General features: G+C 37.1%; 1 protein-coding gene across 1 annotated transcript in view; it reads left to right on the top strand.

The window, feature by feature from the left end:
* The window catches only part of KDM4C (lysine demethylase 4C), a 424,529-nt gene that overhangs the window by 255,231 nt on the left and 145,318 nt on the right, over positions 1-23,980 (top strand). Inside the window, exons 14-16 of the mRNA XM_079705780.1 lie at positions 4,688-4,869; positions 6,522-6,735; positions 8,653-8,729. Coding sequence (XP_079561906.1) covers positions 4,688-4,869; positions 6,522-6,735; positions 8,653-8,729 — 473 coding nt within the window. The remainder of the gene's footprint in view (positions 1-4,687; positions 4,870-6,521; positions 6,736-8,652; positions 8,730-23,980) is intronic.

Raw genomic sequence — 23,980 nt, 5'->3', positions numbered from 1 at the left:
GGTAAACAAAGATCTGTGTCATACAGGTCTTTTTATATAATATAAAAAAATTACATTTGTTATTATCACCCTCAATTCCATTAGAAATAGCTTTAATTATTGGGAAACTGTCAAGCTCACAAAAGTGGATACAAATTTTCCAAAGTTCTAATTTTGACTCAGAAGCTTGAATTTCACCATTGTCAACAAATACTGTCAGTAGTTTTTTTGTTAAAATGACAGCTTTCTTTGTTCACTTTCATTGCTGCCAGATACCCAAGTCTGAATAACCATAGCTTGTCTGTTAATCATTCGTTGAAGTAAAAATGGTGTTCCATGAAAAAGGCAGCTCATTCAACATGCAATTCAATTAATTGCACATGTGCTTTTCCCAAGACAACCATTGAACTTCAGTGTGCGGCAGAAGTGCTTTACGCGTACATCCCATTTTATTGCACATTTAATAAAATTGATACTTTTTTCTTTTTTTTTTTGCTTCATCAAGGCATTGTTAAGAGAACACCCCCCCCACTGCCAACTGCAAATTTGAGATAGTCAAGAATATAACGACTGCATTGGTGCCACTGCCTTGATTCAAGCTAAGGCACCAACAGTTTTACCCTTCATTGCTTTTGTGTCACCATTACAAATGTCAGCAGTGTGACACAGGCAAATAAAGTCTTCGTGTTATTATTTTTTCAGTTTATTTTTTAATTAATTTTTATTATAGTTGCCCCTTCATGTTATTATGAAATTGACCATACAGACCTCATGAAATTGTGTTGTGTATCTCCTAGAGTACACAGACCTTACTTTGAGAACTGCTGTTACACTATTAGCTCTTCTTTTGTTCTTGTTGAGAATACAGTTGGGAAAGAAGGGAGTTCTATGCTGGTAACATTTTCACAGATTTCCCAAACTTTGATGCATTTGCATCAAGGAACCTTTCCTTTGCCTCATTCTCTCTTGATTCTATAGCAAACTGTGGCATTCGGGGTGAGACTCAGAGCTTCTGAATGTTGCTGTGCTGGTATATTAAAAAAAGATAATTATAGTAATAAAAACATTGGTATTCATTGAATGCTTACAATGTCCATGTCCTTGTATGGTTTTTTTTTTGATTTGATATTTGTATATATTGTGGAATGATCACCAAAATTAGTCTAGTTAACATACATCACCACACAGTTACAAATTTTTTTCTTGTGGTGAGAAAAAGATCCACTCCATTAGCAACTTTTAAATATACAATACAGTATTAATCAATCAATCAATTACTAGTTAACTACTGATACTATTGATATCTTAATATTATATAATAGTTAACTATTTTTTTTTAACATCTTTATTGGAGTATAATTGCTTTACAATGGTGTGTTAGTTTCTGCTTTATAACAAAGTGAATCAGCTATACATATACATATATCCCCATATCTCCTCCCTCTCCTTGTATGTTTAGTATCTGCCCCTGCCCTCTTCTTTTGTGAAGGTGTTGTGAAAACTAATTTGATATTTAAAAAATCTTCAAAACAGTGTGGTCTATTTTCATTGCCTGACATCTTACAAAATGCATCATATAGGGAAGTAAATATATACCAGTGAGATTACAGTGTAACTTTAGAGGTTCATTAGTTAACTATAGTTGAAGAAGAGGAGGAGGAGAGGAAATTCCTAGGCATAGTGATGCCAAATGATCAAAACATTTAGAAGCTACGATGCAAAAAACATTTTCCCTCTTCCGTATATTGGAAGATAGAAAGTATTTTTTTCAAAAGTAACTGGATGAAGAAGGTACACTAAAAAGAGACCAGAAACAGGAAAGGTGTTTAGAGGCTGAAAGGGAGGATTTTCATTTGGAATTGTGTGATGATGAGAGTATTTAGATATCCTGAAAGTACTTTGCCCCCCAGAATATTTAAGACTTGTAGTTTACATGAATATCATGAATCTGGGAAAGGCAATAGCCAAGGTTAGTCTATTCTTGAATAATGCCATGGTTCAAAGGTAAGCAAGAGCTCTTGGAGATAGAGGAGGGGTGAATAATTTGATGAGATAATTTCAGGAAGACAAAATACTTACCGTCAAGAATGTGCCAATGTTTCTGACTTTTACAACTAAGTTAAGGGCTTCCCTGGTGGCGCAGTGGTTGAGAGTCCGCCTGCCGAAGCAGGGGACACGGGTTCGTGCCCCGGTCTGGGAGGATCCCACGTGCCGCGGAGCGGCTGGGCCCGTGAGCCATGGCCGCTGGGCCTGCTCGTCCAGAGCCTGTGCTCCGCAATGGGGGAGGCCACAACAGTGAGAGGCCCGCGTACCGCAAAAAAAAAAAAAAAGAAAGAAAAAACCACTAAGTTAAAATCTGAATAATCATTATCATGTACTTATGATTAAATGCCATCTCTTTTTCCCCTCTCGTAAAATTTAGCATGGAACTGACAGACAGATCATATGAAAATAAGATAATTGGTTGAGTTTTACATAATAATATATGCATTATATAATCACTTTAGAATTTACAAAGAATTTTAGCACTTCGGAATTTAAAAAGAAATTTTACATTTACTATTTCATTTTAATATTAAAAAGAAAAAAAACCTGAAATAGGTGAGAAAGGAATGATCACCATATGAGAATCTATCTTACAGAAAGAGTTAGAATTTAAAGCTAGGTCTTTGGGGGAGTTCCCTCGTGGTCCAGTGGTTAGGACTCAGCACTTTCACTGCCGTGGCCCCGGGTTCAATCTCTGGTCAGAGAACTAAGATCCTGTTAAGCCGTGTGGTGCGGGGGGGGAAAAAAAAGCTAGGTCTCTGGACAGACAGTTCCTGTACTTGGGACTGCATAGTGTTCCTGCCATGCTGCTTTGCATACTCTGGCCTGGAGAGCATCCAAACAGAAGACAAATGCTCTTTGGGCCAGAATGTGACCTCATTTTGGGGCAGGACAGCTGTAGAGCAGGGTCCTCTACCAGGTCAGCGTTGAGTCTGAGGACAAGCTCAAGGTGTATCCTAGATCAAGTCTTAGACCAAGTCTGCCAGAGGGCTTGGCACACACACTTTCCTGCTTTCTGGCTCCATTGTTAAGAACTGTTCTTTTCCTGTACTTCTTGTTCATTTTCACTAGGCTTTTAGGAATTAAATATTTCCTTAATCCCTAAAAATATTTTGAGAACTCATCACCTTAACTTATGACCATCTAAAGGAATAAAAGCATCATCCATCTTGTGAGTTTCCATCTTTTTTTAATAAAGCAAATGATATGATAACTTCATTGTGAGCCAATACGTAGAGTCCAATTTATTCAAACCCAAGGATTTTTTTTTCAGTTTAGATCTCATTATATATGTTGGAGATATTAGCTATTAGACTTTATGGTATTTCAGGTTCCTGGTTAACTTTCACTCCCATCTTTCATTTGTCAAATTTTGGTCTTCACAGTAAGTCTTCTATTGTGTATTATAAGGAAACTGAGGTGGAAACTGTTAACGTTTAGTGTCAGATTACTTTATTTCAAATGTAGGCAAAGGTTCTTACCTTTTGTTTTGTTTCAAACACTGCCTCTGACTGAATGCTTAAGCATTTTCCATTGTAAATAATAATAATGTTGCTGCTGCTGATACCATCACCACCACCAGCACCTCCATGGAAACAGGAACGTCCCCTTTTGCTTCAGTTGGCATTTGATGTCTTTCGAATTATTTTCAGCCTAATTTAGCTCTTCCTATTTTCCACTTGAGCAAATCCACTTTGACTTTTTCTAAAACAGGTAAGTCAACAAGGCAAGGACAGGAGCACATTAGTTCACAGGTATACCCCTTCTGGGACTTGAGGACATTGCTCTACAGTATTTATTTGTAGCACTGAGACAGCTACTAGTGAGGAAGTTTAGAGTGTATCACAGCTGTATAGACATCGAGTACTAGGGGTAGCTGCGGTTGCTGCCACCCGCTTTGATATATTATCCTCTGCTATGGGCATGAGGAATTTTTCCTCTTAACCTGTTATGTCTTTCTGTATTTTTCTGGCCTTCTATAAATTTTTGTAAAATGTCATTTTTGTGGAATAGACCTATGCCTCTTTTATGTTAACAGATATACATGCTTAAGAGATTTGACCCTCTGGGAAATCATATTGAACAAACGAGATTCGGCATAGGGGTTGTCTTTTATATCCATGTAATGGCAGTACATCGCTTGGCACATGATAGGTGCTCTGTAAATGTTATTTACCTGAATTTTGAACCTAAAAGTTAATTAAATGAAATACAATTAATAAATTTTTATTAAATCATGCACAATGTTAGGTCAGGAAACTAAAAATATTGGTAAGACAGGTAGTGGCTAGCAAATTCCTCTGCTAGCTGGAAGATAATCTCACACATATAAACCCTTTTACCCTGGGAGGTATCATGGTAGCACAAGAAACACGGAAGGAGTGGAGTTGAGAGGAGAGAGCGGTTTAGTGATTCCTGGCAGGGATGGGGAAGGAGTGGAAAGGAGGGTGGCCTGTGTGGCCATCGGATCTCAGGTAGTCCTTGATGTAGCAGACGATGAAGATTTTGTTTCACCTCTCGGAATATATTTGAAAGATAAAATAGGTTTCCTGTCTGACATTAATATCACAGATACTTTGGAGTGTGTGCTTCTTTTATAATCAGGGTTATCGTTTTAACCTGAGTCCCCTGCTCACTGTGTTTTCACACCCTTTCTCTTAAGAGTTGCCCGAGGTTCCATCGATTGAGGAGGAAGTGGAAGAAACCGAGTCTTGGGCAAAGCCTCTGGTCCACCTTTGGCAGACGAAGTCCCCAAACTTTGTGGCCGAGCAAGAGTATAATGCAGCCATGGGCAGAATGGAGCCGCACTGTGCCATCTGTGCTCTGCTCATGCCCTACTACAAGGTAGCCAGGGGGAGGGGCCCCTGCCCACGTTTCCTTTCACTGCAGCACTTTGTGTGACTGTGAAAACACAGGTGAATCTCTGTAGGGTTAGGCACATGAAGAGGAAGACATTAGTACTTCTGTAGCTAATGGCTATCATAGAGCAGCAAATGGAATTCCTGAGTGCCACTTGAGAGACTTTTCTGTGACAGTGCTTTATCATTTTTGAATGTCTTGGTTTATTTCAGTCAAGGGGCAATTCCAACCTTTCTTTCTACCCCTTTCACGAAGAAACACAGAACTTACAGCTTAAGAATAGTAGAAGCTTACAAAGAGAGAACTTAGATCTAGTCTCTGCTTTATGTTTGAAAATATTACTCTCAATCATATAAATGTCGGCTCTGGGCCCACATTTAAAATATCTCTCTTCATCTTCCCACGTGGAACATGCAAAAGACACAGCAGGACTCAATGCAAACTGAATTGTCCAGTTCACCCTCATCAGCCAGCCATTCATGATATTATTTTCAGATGTCATTTTGTATATGTTATGCTGATAGCATCTTAGGTCACAGAGGGCCACATTCTCCAGCACTAGCACAGACAAAATGATCTTTCAGAATCTGGTAAGAGTAAAACTACCAGATCCATTTTTAGATACAATATATTTTAAAGTCTGTTGATGTGAACATTGTGTTCTGGTTTATATTTTCACTGATAGAGTCAGAAATATTTTACTCAAGATCACATCATTCCTAGAGTTCCACATTAAGTAATTCTGGTTAGACGTTTCAGAGCATGAATATGTGTGATGTGCCACATTCTCAGACCTTTGTAAATAGAGAAAGTAGTTCATTCACTTGTCTTTGAATGTGACACTGGTGAGTGATTAACCTTATTTTTATTTCCCATTTAGTCACTAATTTTCTGTGTTTTCTTGGAAAAACTTACCTTTATATTGATTCTTGCTTCTGTATCATAATCTGCCTGTATATTTCCCCGATAATTAAAAAATTCCAACTAAAATTTTAAGATTTGGGGAAATTTATTAATATAAGCTCTCTGGGGATAATAAGATAGTTCATTAATTAGTTTCAAATAAACACTGAATATTTGTTGTATATTTTGGTGAGAGGTGACGATTTCTTTTTGAACATTATCCTTTGTTATTTAATGACATTTGCTAGATCTTTCTGTCTTGCTGTTTTAAAACTTTGTGGTGAGTCAAAAAGCCTTCAAAAACTCTCTAAATACTGTTGTACAAATTAAAACTGAGGTCTTTGAAGATACTCCTTCAGGTGTAACCAGGTAAGATTCTTCAGTAAATGAAATCAGATCTGTTAACCTAGTGCAAATAAAGAAGCAAAAAAAGTTCATCAGAAGAATTGATGCTTTTCATGAACTATGTATTTAAGAACGTAGTTTTAGTAGCTCATCGATTTCTGTACCAGCAAATGTACAGAATATCCTCTCATTCCTACAGCTTAGCTTCTGGATGGGAGCCTGAGGAGTGGCACTGATAAAGAGCTAATAGTGGGTCCGGGAGAAGAAGAGGAAGTATAGCAGCTGGAAGTTAGTGGATGAACAGCTATTAGGGGAGTTGAGTGACCAGAGCAAGTGATCTGAGCTCTTTTCCATGTTTTTCACTCTCGTGGAAATATTTTGTTTTTCAGCCAGATATCAGCAATGAAGAAAATGATTCTAGATGGCAGACAAAATTAGATGAAGTGGTTACTCCAGGAGGAAAGACTAAGCCCCTCATTCCAGAGATGTGTTTTATTTATAGCGAGGAAAATATAGAATATTCTCCACCTAACGCCTTCCTGGAAGAGGATGGAACAAGTCTTCTGATTTCCTGTGCAAAGTGCCGCGTTCGGGTTCATGCAAGTAAGTGAGTCTATCACTCATTAATCGCTGGCTTTTCAGTGCTTCACATAGTCTCTATTTCTCACCTGTTTGTAACTTGCCAAATCTGTCACATTGTACTATTGGCATTATTAATGGTTAGATCATTCTTTCTCACATTTCTTCTAATGAAAGTATGAATAGGTGTAATCATCCTTTTTCCTCCAATTTTATGTGGTATCAGTGGAGAACAGGTCTGGTTCTGTTTGTTTGTTTGGGGTCCAAATGTGGGGTCATTGTGGGATTCCTTTCACATGCTTGAATTTTACTTATTTTAAGTCTGTAAAAACTGAATTTTAATCTCTAATGTTGATTCATGACTGTTTTCCTTTGTTACTTTTGAAAGAGAAATGAGTATTCTTTTGGTGATTTGGGGAATTATTGTTAAATTTAATTATCGAGTTAAAATTTTATTCTTTGTAAGGGTAGGGAGATCTTCATTGCCTTCCAGGGGGAAAAAGTGCTTAGAGTGGTTTTCCCCCAAGACTGAGAAGGTTAGGCTCCATACCTGTCTCAATTTGGTGTTTTTACATAATTGTGTTAAGTGGCAAATACATTTTTTTAGATTGGTCTGCCATATAAATCCTCTAAAATGTATAAAATGGATCTATTAAACATTGCAATTCTATTTTAAAGCATTTTAATATTCCAACTCTTACCAAGTCAAATGTTCTGTTAACGTTCTTATGTATGGTGTGAGTCTGTCAATGTAGTATGAGTGATTTATAATAAAGGTATTACCTTCTATATTTACCCCAGAGTAATACCAGTCGTGTGTTAAGGTTGAAATTGCCTGGCTCTCTAGCATTTATTTATTAGATACTTTCATCTTCCCCAAGGGATTTGAACATGATGTGCTTGAAATGTAATTATATAAAACTTCTTATTTGCTTCTATCAATTTGTAACACACATACACATATATATACACACACACATTCACTCTACGTGATTATATTTTGAGAGGCAGTGCACCATTTCACAAACAAGTTTGGATTTAATCTTGACTCCAGAATGCACTAGCTATGCAATTTAGCCATAATATTTTATAAACATGTGCTTGAACTAAACACTTTATAGTCTTGGGTAACTATGATAGGCTTTTCTTTGGGTAATTACATTTCTGTTATTTTCTCTTCTCATGTCAAATGTTATAGAAATTTGATATTAAAAATTACTCCTTTAAATTTTACTCATTTAAATCTTTCAAAACTCTTTTTTCAGGAAACCAGAGTAACACATCTTTGTTGATACCGTATAATTGCTACATATATTTATATCATCAGCTATCTCTTTACATCGTTATTTTGAGTCAGGCATGTACTGAATGGACAAATAGAATTGAAGACAGCTCTTCATCACTAACTATGAATTGTGCATCCTTTGTTCCTATCACTGAAATTAAAGCTAATTAAACGTAGTTTTTGAAATGTAGTTTTACATTACATTAATTTTATGCACTGATTTTAGGTACATAAATATTATGTCACAGTTTATTTATTGTGTCATTTTAAAACTTTCCCAAACTTTGCTTCATAAATTGCAGCTTATTTTGAAATAATGTTTTGCGTGAGTAAAGGACTAGACTCGACAATTTAGAAATTTTCTAATCACACATTAAGTATTATCATCAGTATTCTCTATAATAACTGTTGTGAGCACTGGTAACTATTAAGATGCACACTCTCATTTTTTCTGGCAGTGATAATCCTATTAGCTATGAGGCATGGGAACCAAAAGTATCTTTGAGCCAGCCTTGCTAATGTTTTGTTCTAAGCAGTGAGAATCAAAAATGGGATGATAGGCTGTTGTTCCGATTTTATTTATTCAGTGCTAAAATGTTTAATATTGTCGAAATGCAAAAGACTTTAATTAATGGATCCATACTATTATTTTATAGGTTGTTATGGTATCCCTTCTCATGAGATCTGTGATGGATGGCTATGTGCCCGGTGCAAGAGAAATGCATGGACAGCAGTAAGTGGCTAATTTTAGTATCTTTTAACTCCTTTTCTCACTCCATCCACTGTGGGTCCATTTAAATCTAGTGGTCAGGTAAGATGGTACACATGCTTTTGTGTGCCATTCCACAGTTACCTGTACTTCTCGTCTTCTCTTTCCAAATCATCCTACCTGGTAGCTCTATATCCATTGTGGAAATGTTAAATACATTTCTAGGCATCACCATTTGCTCAGGAACCTATGGAGACTACTGGTTTATTAGAGCATGTCCAAAGTAATGCTTCATGTTCTTGCCCAGCTCTATTTTGCAGTTCTTGAAAATAAGTCTTCTAAGTAACAGTGAAGGTGGGAATCTTCAGTGACCTCTCAGGAAACTGTGCTAATTCACAACTATTCCACTAGCGTGAGGTCTTCCCCACTTATTCATTCATACATTCATACTTTAGAAAATTTTAGAGTGTTCTGTGCTAGGCATTGCTGTGAACTTGAGATAGAAACTTCAACAACAAATGGTTCCCCACTTGGAGAACACAGATTTCTCTTCACCTAAACTGTTTTTCCTGAAGACCCTGTTGAAACTTTAGCTTACATCCAAGCATTGCATTCCATTCTGTTAATCCACCATGTCACCCATTTTGCCATTTGATTATGTGCTACCTTAACTTTTCTTAAAAATTCTCTTTCAAGAGGTGTCAGAACATGTTTGAAAGTGGAGACTGATCAGATCTCAAGACTGTATCCCTCACTCTTGATCTCAGAGCAGATGCTCAGCTTGATTTTGATTGTAATAGTAGCATTTGCTTTATTCCTTAATGATCTCTAATGATAATAAATTAAATTTCCTTGCAACCAAAGCTAAAAACCTGAAGGACAATGCTTTACATGAGGAAAATTTATGTCATGATTATATATGTTTAGCTCTCAGTGTTGAAATAGACATATGGTGACTATAAATTAAAGGCATCTGTGAGAATGTCTTTCTGTATGATTTTATTGCTGGCATTCACTCTGGGGTAGTGAGGGGAAGATGGGGCAAAATATGGACACTCTTTATAGTCCAAATAATCTGATTTCATATTAGAGGTAATATCTCCAACTTAAGAATTCTTTTCATTTGTGGGTCCAGATAACATTTTGGTATTTCCTTTGGTGTGTTCATTATGTTAACAAAAACTGTATAAATGTACAGCATCTTTAAAACAGCCATGAAGTCCTGATATAATAAATATATTCAGCTCTTATTTATCAAGCTGGTTCTATTCATATTATATGAGCCAAAATAAAGCCTTGTAGAGTCAGTTTTACTAATGATATCCCCTCATTCACCCTGAAGTATAGATTTAGAATTTAGAGATATTCTAATCCAGTTCACCAAGGCATGAAGAGTTCTCTGTTCCATCCACAGTTACTGCTTGGCTCCTGTGCTCACACACCGAGCAGTCCTGTTATCCAAGGTACTACTGTCCTTTGCATGGCAGAGCCAGGGCCAGGCCTAGGCCAGCCACCCTGATTCTAAGGCAGCTTCTGATCAATTGTGTCATTTTCCTTTAGCATGTCTACAGAAGGAAATACTTAATCACTCTCTGCAACTGATTTGAAGCATCTTTCTATTAACCTTAACCCCTCTGCACCCTCAGAAAATACAGTGTGCCTTTTGTATTTTAATATTGATACCATGTAAATCTCTTTTTAATTTGCAGTAAAAATGGGAGCTCTTAAATACAGCTTTGCATTGATTTTTTTAGACCTACATACTTTCTTAGTTCTAATTGGAAATGATCTGAATTCTCAGTGAGCCAATTGTTTTTTCAGTTTATTCGTTTTGAGTGAACTCTGTCCATGACGCACTATTTCTAAATTTTTCTCCTGAGAAATAATTGAATTTTATTTTAATCGTTGCTGAGAAGTAACTGATAATATTGATATTTTGGCTTTAACACCCTTATTTAGTGTGGCATTGAGTGTTGCAATATTAATTTTTTACTAAGCACTTAAGTATGATTCTTTGGATTTTGTGGCTGAAATGATTACATTTTGAAAGTACACTTAGAACTTGCTTTCTTAGGAATCAATCTCACACTGTTAGTTTTAGGTTCCAGAGGAGTCCTAGACCTCCTTTTATTGATAAATAGAAGCTCTAAAAAAGCTAGTGGAAATCTAACGATGCAGCTGAGGTCAAATGCTATTTCATTGCTGGCTTTTATTTCACTAACTCTAATTACTAATTATTTCCTGGGATTTTCTTTTTAAACATGGTTTGTGAAGGTAAGGCTTATTCATCATGAACACAAAACACTCCAAGAGCATATTTTGCTTGGGATATGTATTTATACAACAAATGTGATTGTTTCAGTTAATTCTGTTTCTTTTATGATTAGTGCTTTGAATATCTTGAGGGTAGCCTGAAACACCTTGTATTCATTTTCATAAGGTATGTGTGAGAATTGTATGTGGTAGTTCTATTTTTTCAAGATTCTTCTTAAAAAGAGTATCTGTTGATGGGTGAATGGATTAAAAAAAGTGTGTGTGTGTGTGTGTGTAGATACACACACACACACATACATGTACAATGAATATTATTCAGCCATAAAAAAGGAAAGAAATCCTGCCATCTGTGATAACATGGATGAACCTGGAGGGCGTTATACTTAGTGAAATAAGTCAGGGAAAGGCAAATACTGTATGCTCTTACTTCTATTGGAATCTTAAAAAAACCTGAACTCATAGATACAGAGCATAGATTGGTGATTGCCAGGGGTGGGGGGTGGGGGTGAAATGGGTGAAGGTGGTCAAAGGGTACAAGCTTCAGTTACAAGATGAATACGTTATGAGGATCTAGTATATAGCATGGTGACTGTAGTTAACAATGCTCTATTAGATACTTGAAAGTTGCCAACAGTAGATCTTAAATGCTGTCACCACAGAGAGCAGAGTAGATCGTAAATGATTTAATCACAAAAGGTAATTATGTGAGGTGATGGAAGTGTTAACGAACCTTATTGTGGTAATTATTTCTCAATATATAGATATATCAAATCATCACATTGTAGAACTTAAACTTATACAATATGTCAATTATATTTCAATAAAGCTGGGGAAAAAAGAGGAACACTATATCATAGAGATAAGTATCAATTATTTAAATTTTGGAAGCAAAGGCATCCCAGCGATTATTTCATCCAGTCCCAGACCATAACTAAGTAAATAAATTCATACATTAGAAGATTCTGTCAGCTTCAACTTGGGCTTGGTGGGTGAGAATATACATAAGGCTGGAATCAATGTTCACAGACCAGCTGTCTTTTTATTTACCAATTGTAAAGCGTGGAAGTTGCTCCGGACCAAACTGCCCTGCTAGTTTTTAAGTAACTGGAGGCCAGAACTGTGTCTCATTTTTCTCTATAACACCTCTAACACCTGGTATAGTGTTGGATCATTTCTGAACTTGCAGAGCTTTTATCTGTGACCTTGGTCTGTGACCTTCAGTGCTCTCACCATTTCCAGTTTTGGTTTAGTCCTCACTGTGTTTCATTTTGCTACTATTTCTTTACTTTAGCCACTTATGTCATCTAAAATAAGAAACAACAAGCTGTACTGCAGCTTTAGCTGCATGTGTTAGAGGGAGAGATTAGTTAAAATTTTGAATAACACCCTATCTTGGATTCTAGAACCCTAGCTCCCTGCTCACATTCAAATGAAACGAAATGAAACAGTGAAATAATTCCCCACATACCTGTCTCTCCTGACATTCAGGTTGTATATCTCATAGTTCTAATTAAATATCATTGCTTTGTGCCTGTTTGTCCCATTTCAGTACTGCTCAGATAAATAGATCTGTATGAAAGCTATGTTTGCGTTTATTAGAGTATTTTATTTTCAGCTCTGTTTGTTTCTAACCCTTTTGTGATTATGTAATTCATTTTGGAGCCATTTTTACTCCTTCATTATAGTAACGCTTTAGAGTGCATTCCAAACATGACCAAGTTCTGTTTTTAGGTGTTGAATGTCATTACTCTGATTCTAGAATGTGTTTCTTGCTATTTTGAGTCTTAATTTGAATCTAATCACTTTTCACCTAAATTACTAGAGTTTTGTGTCTAATCTGTTTATGGATTTCCATTTTATAATGACTACAAGTTACTGCTAATAAAAAATATAATGTAATATTCTCACTGTAAAAATACAGAATTTGTATTGCTTTCTTTCACGTTTTTTCCCTACTGTTTTCTTTTTTATCCCTATTTTGAAAAATTGTTTTTGAGTCTGAGTATTTCTGTAAAATTCCTGAACTCTACTTTAGGGCTTCACTTCTAATTATGAAGGAGGATGTTAGTTAAATGTCTGGAAATGAACTGGTAACCTAAATACTTTTATTGTAAAAAATAATAATCTATGTGCTGAATACTCTGTAGAGTATTAAGAGGTAATATGCTAATAAATCACAGGAGGATTTTCTATACTATCTTCTAAAGAATTTATAAATGGAATTCTAAAGAATAAAATATAAGGTTAAGAGGTTAAAGAGGAATATGGATAAGATTTTCTCTTTTTAAAATTTAGGAATAATGTAGCTTTTTGGTGGTTGTTTCTTTGCAGGAAATCTGGATGTTTCTTTTGCAGTGGGGGTCACTGTGAGGTTTTGTTTTAGTGCCAAAATGGGAGTGAAAACTTCATGGGAAGATTGGTAATTTAACATATGGGAAGTCACGTCATACTCAGATTTATGACCCTGACAAATCTTGAGTTGCCAGTCTTCTGTCCAGGGTAGCATTAAGCCTGTGCTGTAGGTTTTCACTGTCAGTGTGAAAAAGTCCAAATAAAGTATCATTTTGTGCTATGCCTTACTAGGGAGCTTTTTTAATCACCATATGTAATTCTTGGGGGGAAGGGAGGGGTAGACACAGTAGCTCACATACCTATAATCTAAAATCTTAATTACAGGAAGATTTAAAAGCAACGTAATGAGAAGGTTCGACTAGAGATGTATATCTAAGGCCTCTTCTCACCCTAAAATCCCTTGATTCTGTGTTGTTTTTTATTTCCATTTTGCCTTAATTAGTTTTCCTTAAGAATTGGGCACCTTCAAGAAATCTAAATTTATTCCTGTATTTCTTAACCTGGTCAGAGGTGACGAGTAACAGAAAAGTATAGGAATAGAAGTGACATTGGTAATTATTGGCTGGATCAGTGTAGTTTTTATGTATTCAAGGAAACTTTCGTTGTTTTTTAAAAAGTGACTTTAAAGGCCTTACTATAACTTTATCTACCTGATATTCAGGAATCTGTGGCAATGCACATCATCCTCTGGATTTCTTTTTATTTCAGTATATCCCTTTGCTCTTAATTTAGGAGAATTTGTTTAAATATTTTCATTTCAAAGTAATACAGTAAAATACACAGTTGTATATTATATTGTTGGGTGGATATTGCTGTGCTATGAAAAGGTAGATTTTGAAATGAAAAATTAAAACACCTTAAAGGTTAGAATTTTCATTCTGTATAATGAAATACTTGAACTAAGTAATTGCACACATTTATTATCTATTGAAGAGCATTTATTATACTCTGTAGAGTAATAAAGTTGTACTATATATGTATAACAAACATAGCATTCTGTTTTTTTTTTTCAAAGTGGTTTTAAGAAATCAAAACCCAAACATGAAATAGGTTTTCACCTTGGCCACCTATCTATTCACTGTTCTCTTTATTTTGCTTATTTGTTTTTTTTTTTAAATGGACTAACAGATATGAGCACAAGCTATACCTTGATAATCATTTGGAATTAGCATCTTCTTTCCTCTTACAAAGAGTGGAATAAGCAATTGCAGTGATTAAAAATAAACATTTTGGTGCTGTTTGTTTATTTATTTTTATTGCTTGATTATAAATAAGTGGCATCTATAGATTGAGTAGTGGTTGCCATTCATGCCCTCCAAGGCTGCACATAGCTATTTTTTGGCTTTTGAAAGAAAGTGGAGTGTTTTCTCTGCATGAATCATAATCACAAAGTTAAAATCTGGAAGTACCTGAGGTAGTGGTCTTTAAAAAACCCAACCCCACAGTGTTGCTAAAGCTTGTGAGCTAAAGAATCTGTGTCATTTGTTGGAACACGTTTATCTGAACTCTTAATCTTTGGAATATACCTTAGTCTTTATTTTTTTTTAATTTATTTATTTTATTTTTATTTATCTATGGCTGCATTGGGTCTTCGTTGTACGCGTGGGCTTTCTCTAGTTGAAGCGAACGGAGCCTTCTCTTCGTTGCGGTGTGCAGGCTGCTCATTGCGGTGGCTTCTCTTGTTGGGGAGCATGGGCTCTAGGCGTGCGGGCTTCAGTAGTTGTGGCACTCGGGCTCAGTAGTTGTGGCTCGCGGGCTCTAGAGCGCAAGCTCAGTAGTTGTGGCAAATGGGCTCAGTTGCTCTGCGGCATGTGGGATCTTCCCGGACCAGGGCTCGAACCCGTGTCCCCTGCATTGGCAGGCAGATTCTTAACCACTGTGCCACCAGGGAAGCCCATATACCTTAGTCTTAACTCCCTACCCTTAAGGCTCAGGTAAAAATGATCAACTTCTTGGAAAGTTGGTAACTCATCTTTGGGAACAGTGAGGTCCCAATCCCTATAACTCTATGTACTCTGGCTAATAATGGAGGAAGTTGGTCTAATAGATAGAGTCTGACTCCTACTGTGCATCGAGGCTGGTCCTATAGATAGGGGCGTAACTGATACGAAGCAACCCTAACCGCACTCTGTTAAATCTGAAGGCAGTGCTTTCTCTTCTTTCTCTCTGACATGGGAATTCTCTTAGGGTAGAGATAATTAAAGAAAATGTATGTGGCTGAGGATTATGTTACCCTTATTGCAAAATACAACCATTATATCTCCTCTCCAACTCCTCAAATAAAAATAGTGGTACTGATAATAGATGTTAGAATTGCCAATCATTTGGCTCTTGGAAGTCTTGTGTTTTAAAAAAAGTAATAATTTCATTTTAAAATGTTTGACCTATAGATTCAGAATAACTGCTGATTTAAATATAAACCAAAATAAGTAGCAAGGATAGAATTTTTCTAGCTTCCATAAAATTTAGTACTGGCAAAGACTAAAGAATTCTTCATCTATCTCAGAAATTTCATTTTACAGATACTGAGCCAGGGGTTTGAGAGAGTAACTTCTTTGTCTAGGATCACCCCTCTATATGGTAAGAGAGCCCAGATTCATGGCAGTACTCAGGCCTCTCACTCTCAGGCCCACACTCTTTTTTTTTTTTTTTTTTTTACTCTTCTCAGTTACTTGTTTTTAGAGTGGAAAGTAGACTGAACAACCGGCCTAATTCTGAGCAATGTATCTGAATGATTTTTGTTTGTTTACATTGAAAATAAAGTCAGCACTAATAGTGTAATTGGTCACATACTTAATATGGAATGATTAGTGTTATTGGGTGGTTGAGTTAGAGCAGTGTCCTTACTCTTTCATATTGACTCTAGTTTCTGCCTGGAGGACCTTTCCCAGAGCTGGATAATCCCCTGAATCTAGTTTCCCAAATGACAACCGAGTTGGCATTTTTCTTTAACAAGGAGCTCTGAATTGGCTTTGTGGATCGGAGCCATTGATGTTTAGATCTGATTGACTATGGCCTTGAGAGGTCGTGGTGGCACACCCTCTCCCTGTGATGTGTTTTATGCTGTTTTTTTTTTTTTTTTTTTTTATTCCATGGGATACTGTCAAGACCAGGTGGTGAGAGGCTGTCAGTCTGAAAGGCTGACTTTGATCCTCAGACACAGTAAAACTAGTAGAAAAAGAAAGGCTGTATTCTTGTTAAATGCCATGGCTGTGTGTAGCCAAGTGGTTGCTTGTGCCAGTTCTCTTCTCCAGTGAGGTGTCCCTGGAAGCCGCTAGCCAGACCACACTCTCCCATTTGAGGTGACGCATTTGAGTTCAGAATTACCTTTTCCCTCCTGAGGAGGCAGATTTTTCTGAACAGCTGCAGACTTAAACCTTGGCTCACAAAGGCCAGGGTGGTAGTAATTATTTTACTTTAAGCAAACAGAACAGCACATTTGAGGATATCAATTTCCTGACAGCATAGCTATGATGTGGAGGCCTTTCTGTTAGGGAACTGCTTACAGGCTAAAAAAGTCACAAATCTTTTTTTTTTTTTTTTTTTTTTTCTGTTCATTCTTCTCCCTTTTGCTCAATAGACACAAACCCTCCCTACCCCACTTTGGTAATGGAGAGAGAGAAAGAGAAATCTACATAGCTTATTGTAAGGGGAACTATATTCATAAATAGCTTCTTGATTGAGAACAAATGCCTCATTAATCTTAAGTGCTTCAACCAGAGAGCACAAGTAAAGTCAGGAAGAATAATGACTGACATTATGGGGAGCATAGCATACTGCACTGCACACCAGGATGTGCATGCCCGGAGGTCACTGGGCTAAAATGCACATCTCCTTAGCAATGAGGAAAGAGATCCCTAGGAAGCATGGAGGGGGAAAAAAAAAGTGCAGTGCAGGCGTTTCTCATGAATGGCAAAAACTAGTCCAGTGGCAGTATGAAGAAATCCTGTACTTTGTTATTTGCTATCGAAGGTCATGCTGGGAAGAAAGAATAAACCAGCTGGGTTTTTATTTGAAAGCCAAATGTTGTACAGTTTTAACAAAGTAAGATGTATGTTCAATTTGAAGTACTTTGCTTAGGATCCTGGAAATACTATTATGTAAATGCCGTGAAGTTCCATGTAGATTACCTATGACCAGTCTTAAATTATAGAGGTGCTTCTCCTTGCTATCGAGCATATGCCTGGCTTGCTATCGGATAGGTGCTCTGCAAACCTCAAAGTAATTTTTATACTGCTGTAAGGAATGGCATTAGAAAGATAAATGGTTGGGGGGATGTAATTTGAAACAGAGAGTATGATTTCCTCTTCTGTTATCATCCTTTCATACATATGGCTGTATGATAGTATTTAAATTGTTAAAATGTAGTGAGAACATCTCCCCCACTCCCTGCCATCGGCATGTCTACATCCTAATCCCTGGAACCTGTATGTTATGTTGCATGAAAAGGGAATTATGGTAGCAGATAGCATTAAGGTTGCTAATCAGCTGGCTTTACAAATAGGGATATTATTCTGTTTACCTGGGTGCATTCAGTGCAATCAGAAGGGTCCTTACATGAGGAAGAGTGGGGCAGAAAAGGTCAGAGTAATGTGATGTGAGAAGTGCTTGGCCTGCTGTTGCTGGCTTTGAAGATGGAGGAGGAGGGCCTAGGACCAAGGCACGTGGGCTCCCCTAAAAGCTGCAGAGGGCAAAGAAATAGATTCTCCCTGAGAGCCTCCAGAAGAGAGTGACCTGCTGACACCTTGATTTTAGCCCAGTGAGACCCATTTTGGAATTCTGACCTACTGAACTGTTACATACTTATGTTGTTTTAAGCCATTGTATTTGAGGTAATTTGTTATTGCAGTAACAGAGAACTAAAGGGTGTACAATAGAAAGACAGCCTTTTGAAAGGGTAATTAGTTTTCACTCTTAACCATTCGGCATTCCACTAGGTATGTTGTATTTTCAGTGTCATCTGTCATTTTCAGGCATCTTTCTCTGACTACCTTCTGTCTGTCTAGCCCACACCCTCTGGTTCTGGGACTCCAGCAATCCTTTCACCTCACTGTGATGTATGATTCAGTAATGCTCCCAACTTTTCAGTCTCTCCCTCCCCTCCTGTCCTTACTTCTGTTTAAGCTACTATATTTCCTTGCACATATCTCAGCTCCCTTGCCACTCTCTGACTTTGTTACTCTTCCTTGGTATAACTCAACCCTGGTAAATCCAACTATCTATCTACTCTGTACCTGCACCTCTGTAGCTGAGTGTGGCTGTGGAGAAACACCCAATATGCAGATTGCTCTTGCTTTCAGTTTGTAACTGGAAGTTGGTCCTCAACGGTGTGGGTAATTCATGTTGCATTCCCATCACTCATTCACTCTACTACTCTCCTGATTGACTGTTTCATATCTTCTTTTTCCTCAAGCTTCCCCATCTTCCCCATCCTCACCCTCACCTCATGAAGTCTCTTCATATTCATGGAGAAATGGGAAGACACCAGTAGAGATCTTAATGTTTCTACCTGCTTCATATCTATAATATCTCTTCTCCTAAGGCCATCCGCTCTCTTATACACAGGATCATGTTACAGTAATTCATCCCTTTCTCGCCCACATCCCTTCTCCAGATGATTCTCATTATTATCCACACAGTCTGTTATTTTTTCCATCTTTTCCATCTTCAAGTAAACCGAAAAACCCTCTCTTGATCTTTCTTCCCACTAGCTCCCACTGTATTTCTCCACGCCCCTATATATATAGTAAAATTTCTGAAAAGGCTTATCTTTATTCACTGTCTCCAACCCTTCTCCCCCACTTCTCTCTTAAATTTATTCCAGTCATAGGCTTTGCCCCACTTTTTCTTAGAAACTTCTGTTGATCACTGTCTCCTGTTTGAAGCAGTCCTCACTTGGCTTTCAGGATCCTGCACTCTCCTGCTTTTCCTCTCACTCCCCAGAGTTCAAAATGTGGGCCTCTTTTCTACACTAGCCCATTTGGTAACCTCATCCTATCTCATAGCTTTAATGGTTGTAAACAGCATCTAGTCATTGATGGCTTGGGCATTTCTGGTCCAGCTCAGTCTCACCCTTGTGGCCAACTTTATGACAGCATCTCCTCTAGCATGTCCAATAGCTCAAATTCACCCTGTCCTGAACTGAATTCTAGATATTCTGCAGGCTTCCGTATCTCCAGGCCTTCCAGCTGCTGAGGCCAAGAACTTTAGAGTTAGATTTGATGCTTTCTTTTTCTCATACCTCACATCTGTCTGACAGTAGATCCTGTCTTGTCTACTTTTAAAATGAATCTAGCATCCTGTCCACTTCTTAGTCACCTCGGCTGACATAATCCAGACTAATCTGCTCATCCTCTCTTGCCTGGATGTGGTAGTAACCTGCTAACTTCTCTTCACCCTTCTACCCTTGAACCTTTATTGTCTGTCAACACAGCAATTGGGATGATCTGATTAAAATATGTCAGGTTATATGTCCTTGGTGCATTCAAACCTTACAGTGGCTTCAGGCCATCGACTTTTTTTCATGGCTTATGAAACCTTACCAGATATTCTTTCTCTTACTTTCTGATAACCTTTCCTATTAGAAAAGGCCAGGATCTGTTGCCATCACCTTTCCCTAGAGAACTCCATGGCCCACTCTCAAGTGCTTAACATCCTTTACCTTAAATAATCTACTGATTTAGTTTGTATTCTCTCCTAGCCAGAGTGTTTTTTTTTTTTTTGCGGTACACCGGCCTCTCACTGTTGTGGCCTCTCCCGCTGTGGAGCACAGGCTCCAGACGCGCAGGCTCAGCAGCCATGGCTCATGGGCCCAGCCGCTCCGCGGCATGTGGGATCTTCCCGGGCCGGGGCACGAACCCACGTCCCCTGCATCAGCAGGCAGACTCTCAACCACTGCACCACCAGGGAAGCCCTAGAGTGTATCTTTGTCATTTACTGTTGCCCAGTGTCTAGGACACAACATGGTGATTCACCAATATCTGTTGAATGAATATATATTTTCACTTATAATACAAATTAGGTGTGAGCATCTAAATTAGGGAACTCACTTGCTGGTATAAAATTTTTTGGACCCTGTGAAATTTCCATTCAGGGGATTACTGTAGGAAACTTGTCATCCAATTTCCTAATCGCTCAGAATTCTTGCCAGCCCCATCCTAACATGAGATTCCATCCTCTCTCCAACCCTGATAACTGACCCCCATCTCCAGAAATTGTTCTTCCGTGTTTTGTTGATCAGCACTTTGTAAGCTAGTTTTCCATTAATGTGATTAATTAGTCTTTGTTTTCCCAGCTCAGATAGCCCTATTTTATGGTTTTGCATTTCTGTTATGAACACGTCAGATAAATAAGGCTGTGGGGAGTTACTTCAATCTTGTAATTTTTCTATAGCACTGAAAATTGGCTTTAGTGTCACTTATGGATACGTCAGCTAAAATGAGAGCTCCTTACAAGGCAGCTTGAGAATGTTAGTATTGACATTTCTTTAATTGATGTTTTATAGAAGAGCTATTGGAACATGATTTCCCTCTAGGACAAATAACAAACAACTATGATAGCCATATTCTAACAATGCCCTTCTCACCATTGTTGTTAATGTTGTGTCAGCACTTTGATTATAAACACTGTTTTTCAGTTTAATAACTGAGCTGTAAAGAAATCATTGTGTTGTAATTTGGTATACTAGCTGTTCATCTCAGCGGTGACTTTTTGTGAAACCAAATTTTAAAAGTAACTTGGTATTACTAAAAGGGGATTTTGTGAATGGTATTAGGTGAGGGAAAGGGACCTAAGTAGGAAAGGTACAATGTCCAGAATATGATCTCAATTTATACTTTTTCATTCAGCTTTTAGCTGCCCTGGGGGTGGGTTACACGATAGAATGGCTCTTTAGATGCTGTCCTTGGGAGCCAGGAATAACAGCTGCTCATAGAGTAATCATTTTGTAACAGGCATTTCAGCATTTTTTTGTTTTGTTTTAGGAAACATTAGTTGACTAGCAATATATCTAAATCTGTATAATAGTGAGTCATTTTACACTTGGTGTTATTGTTTCTAGAAGAGGCATGCTCATAAACATAAGATAAAAAAAAGCCTGGCAATGAGTGTTCACTGTGGAATTTTATTTATTTGTTTTGTTCTGCAAGGCTGAACAATTTTGCTATCTCCTCAGGTTAGGTTGGAAAGAAGTTTCCATACACTGAGAGACTCTGGTAGAAATCACAGATGCTCATTTAAAATTTTCATTTAAGTAAAAAAATATTTAGGAAAAAAAGATAAACCTCCATGATTACATTAATTTTAAATTACACATATTTGATGGAAGGTTTTTTTTTGAATTTTATTTTATTTATTTTTTAAAACAGCAGGTTCTAATTAGTCATCCATCTTATACACATCAGTGTATACATGTCAATCCCAATTGCCCAATTCATCGCCCCCCCCCCCCCCAACTGCCACTTTCCCCGCTTGGTGTCCATACGTTTGTTCTCTACACCTGTGTCTCTATTTCTGCCCTGCAAACCGGTTTATCTGTACCATTTTTCTAGGTTCCACATATATGCGTTAATATACGATATTTGTTTTTCTCTTTCTGACTTACTTCACTCTGTATGACAGTCTCTGTATGACAGAAAGAGAAAAACAAATATTGTATATTAACGCATATATGTGGAACCTAGAAAAATGGTACAGGTGGAAGAAGGTTTAATTTCTTTGTGTGTCTGTGAGTGTTCTTTTTTTCTTTTTTTTTTTTTTTTTGTGGTACGCGGGCCTCTCGCTGTTGTGGCCTCTCTCGTTGTGGAGCACAGGCTCCAGACGTGCAGGCTCAGCAGCCATGGCTCACGGGCCCAGCTGCTCCGCGGCATGTGGGATCTTCCCGGACCGGGGCACGAACCTGTGTCCCCTGCATCGGCAGGCGGACTCTCAACCACTGCGCCTCCAGGGAAGCCCTGTGAGTTTTCTGTTTTTAATGTAAGAGTAATAAGTATTGTTAGGAAGGTCTCCCATTCCCAACATTCTCAGATTCTCAAATCTCATTTTTTTTTTTTTTACAGAAAACTACTCATACTGTTTACTTAATCAGCCTTTCAGATCTTTTCTGTGCATAAACTAATGCTATATTTTGTTGTTCTTGGGAGACCCAAATGGTGTCACAGATTATTTAAACATGCCTTAGTGTTTTCACTTAATATTTCATTGTGTAATTCTTAGTAATTCAGTAATTTTTGGATTTACTGTATCTTTTTCATCACTATTTTAAATTTCAAACCTGAATCAAATTAAAAAATTCAGACATTACAAATAAAATCTAAGTAACTGACAATTCCAGTTCCTCCCAGAGCTAACTGTTTTCTCTATTATGAACAGAAATGAAATGATAGTCATTGTATTTTCCTACTTCTGCATAGATGTAAATGTTTAGCTAAGATAGATTCTAAGAAGGTGAATTGCTTGTCATAATTTATGTACATTTAAAATTTTGATTGATAATGCTGAATTCCTCTCCACAGCCACCATAACAACTCACATACCCCCAGACTATAGATATCCTGATTTAAAAATCTGAGGTTAACCCTCATTATTTCATTTCTCATTTTCTTTATTCTTGAAATTGTGTATCTTTCATGTATTTATTGGCAATGAAGAGTCTTTGAATCTTCTGCCTATTTTTTAAAAGTATGGCTTTTTAAAAATTATTTTTTGGATAACAATCTTTGTTTTTTTTTTTTTTTTTTTTGTTTTTGTTTTTGTGGTACGCGGGCCTCTCACTGCTGTGGCCTCTCCCGTTGTGGAGCACAGGCTCCAGACGCGCAGGCTCAGCGGCCATGGCTCACGGGCCCAGCGGCTCCGCGGCATGAGGGATCCTCCCGGACCGGGGCACGAACCTGAGTCCCCTGCATCGGCAGGCGGACTCTCAACCACTGCGCCACCAGGGAAGCCCACAATCTTTGTTTTTTATTGTAAATTTTAAATCTTATTTTATATTAATTTATATAGTATTTTATCCTTTACAATTAAAAAATTTTGATGTAGTCAAACTTTATTAATGTTTTCTACATGTCTTTTGTTTTTTAAATGTTATATTAAGAAGTCATATTTATCCTAAATTCATCAATATATTTGCCTAAAATTTCTTTTAATACTTCTGTAGTTCTGCTTTGTTTTTGAGTTTAGGTCTGTAAATCAATTGGAATTTATTTTTATGAATCAGAAATACATACACACACATTCAATTGAATTCATTTTTGAATAGTTTGTGGTATTAATTTTTGGTTATTTATCCAGCTCTAACTTTTTGTTTTCTAATATTCTCTTCAACCAAGAGTAGTCTGCCGTTTAACATATCACTAAGTTTTTAATTTCAGGTTATTTTTTTTTTTTGGTTATAGAATTTTTATATTGTTTTTAAAAATCTGATTTGTTATTTATTTGTAGTCTCTCACTTACATTCATAATACCCATATTTAATTTTTAAACATGTTAAAATGCTTATTTTACATCTTATATCTGAGCTCAATGTGCATCTAATTCTATTGTCTTTTTTTTTTCTGCTTATGTAACCATATTTTCTTGGATGTTTTTTGAGTTTTTATTGTGAGCTTATATTCCTTCGAACTTAATATTTGGGAATTTCTTGAGGGCTTTGT

Source organism: Hyperoodon ampullatus, assembly GCF_949752795.1.
Source record: "Hyperoodon ampullatus genome assembly, chromosome: 6".
NCBI classification, from domain to species: Eukaryota; Metazoa; Chordata; class Mammalia; order Artiodactyla; family Ziphiidae; genus Hyperoodon; species Hyperoodon ampullatus.
Note: the sequence above shows the minus strand (reverse complement) of the source record. Positions and strands in the feature narration are given on the sequence as shown.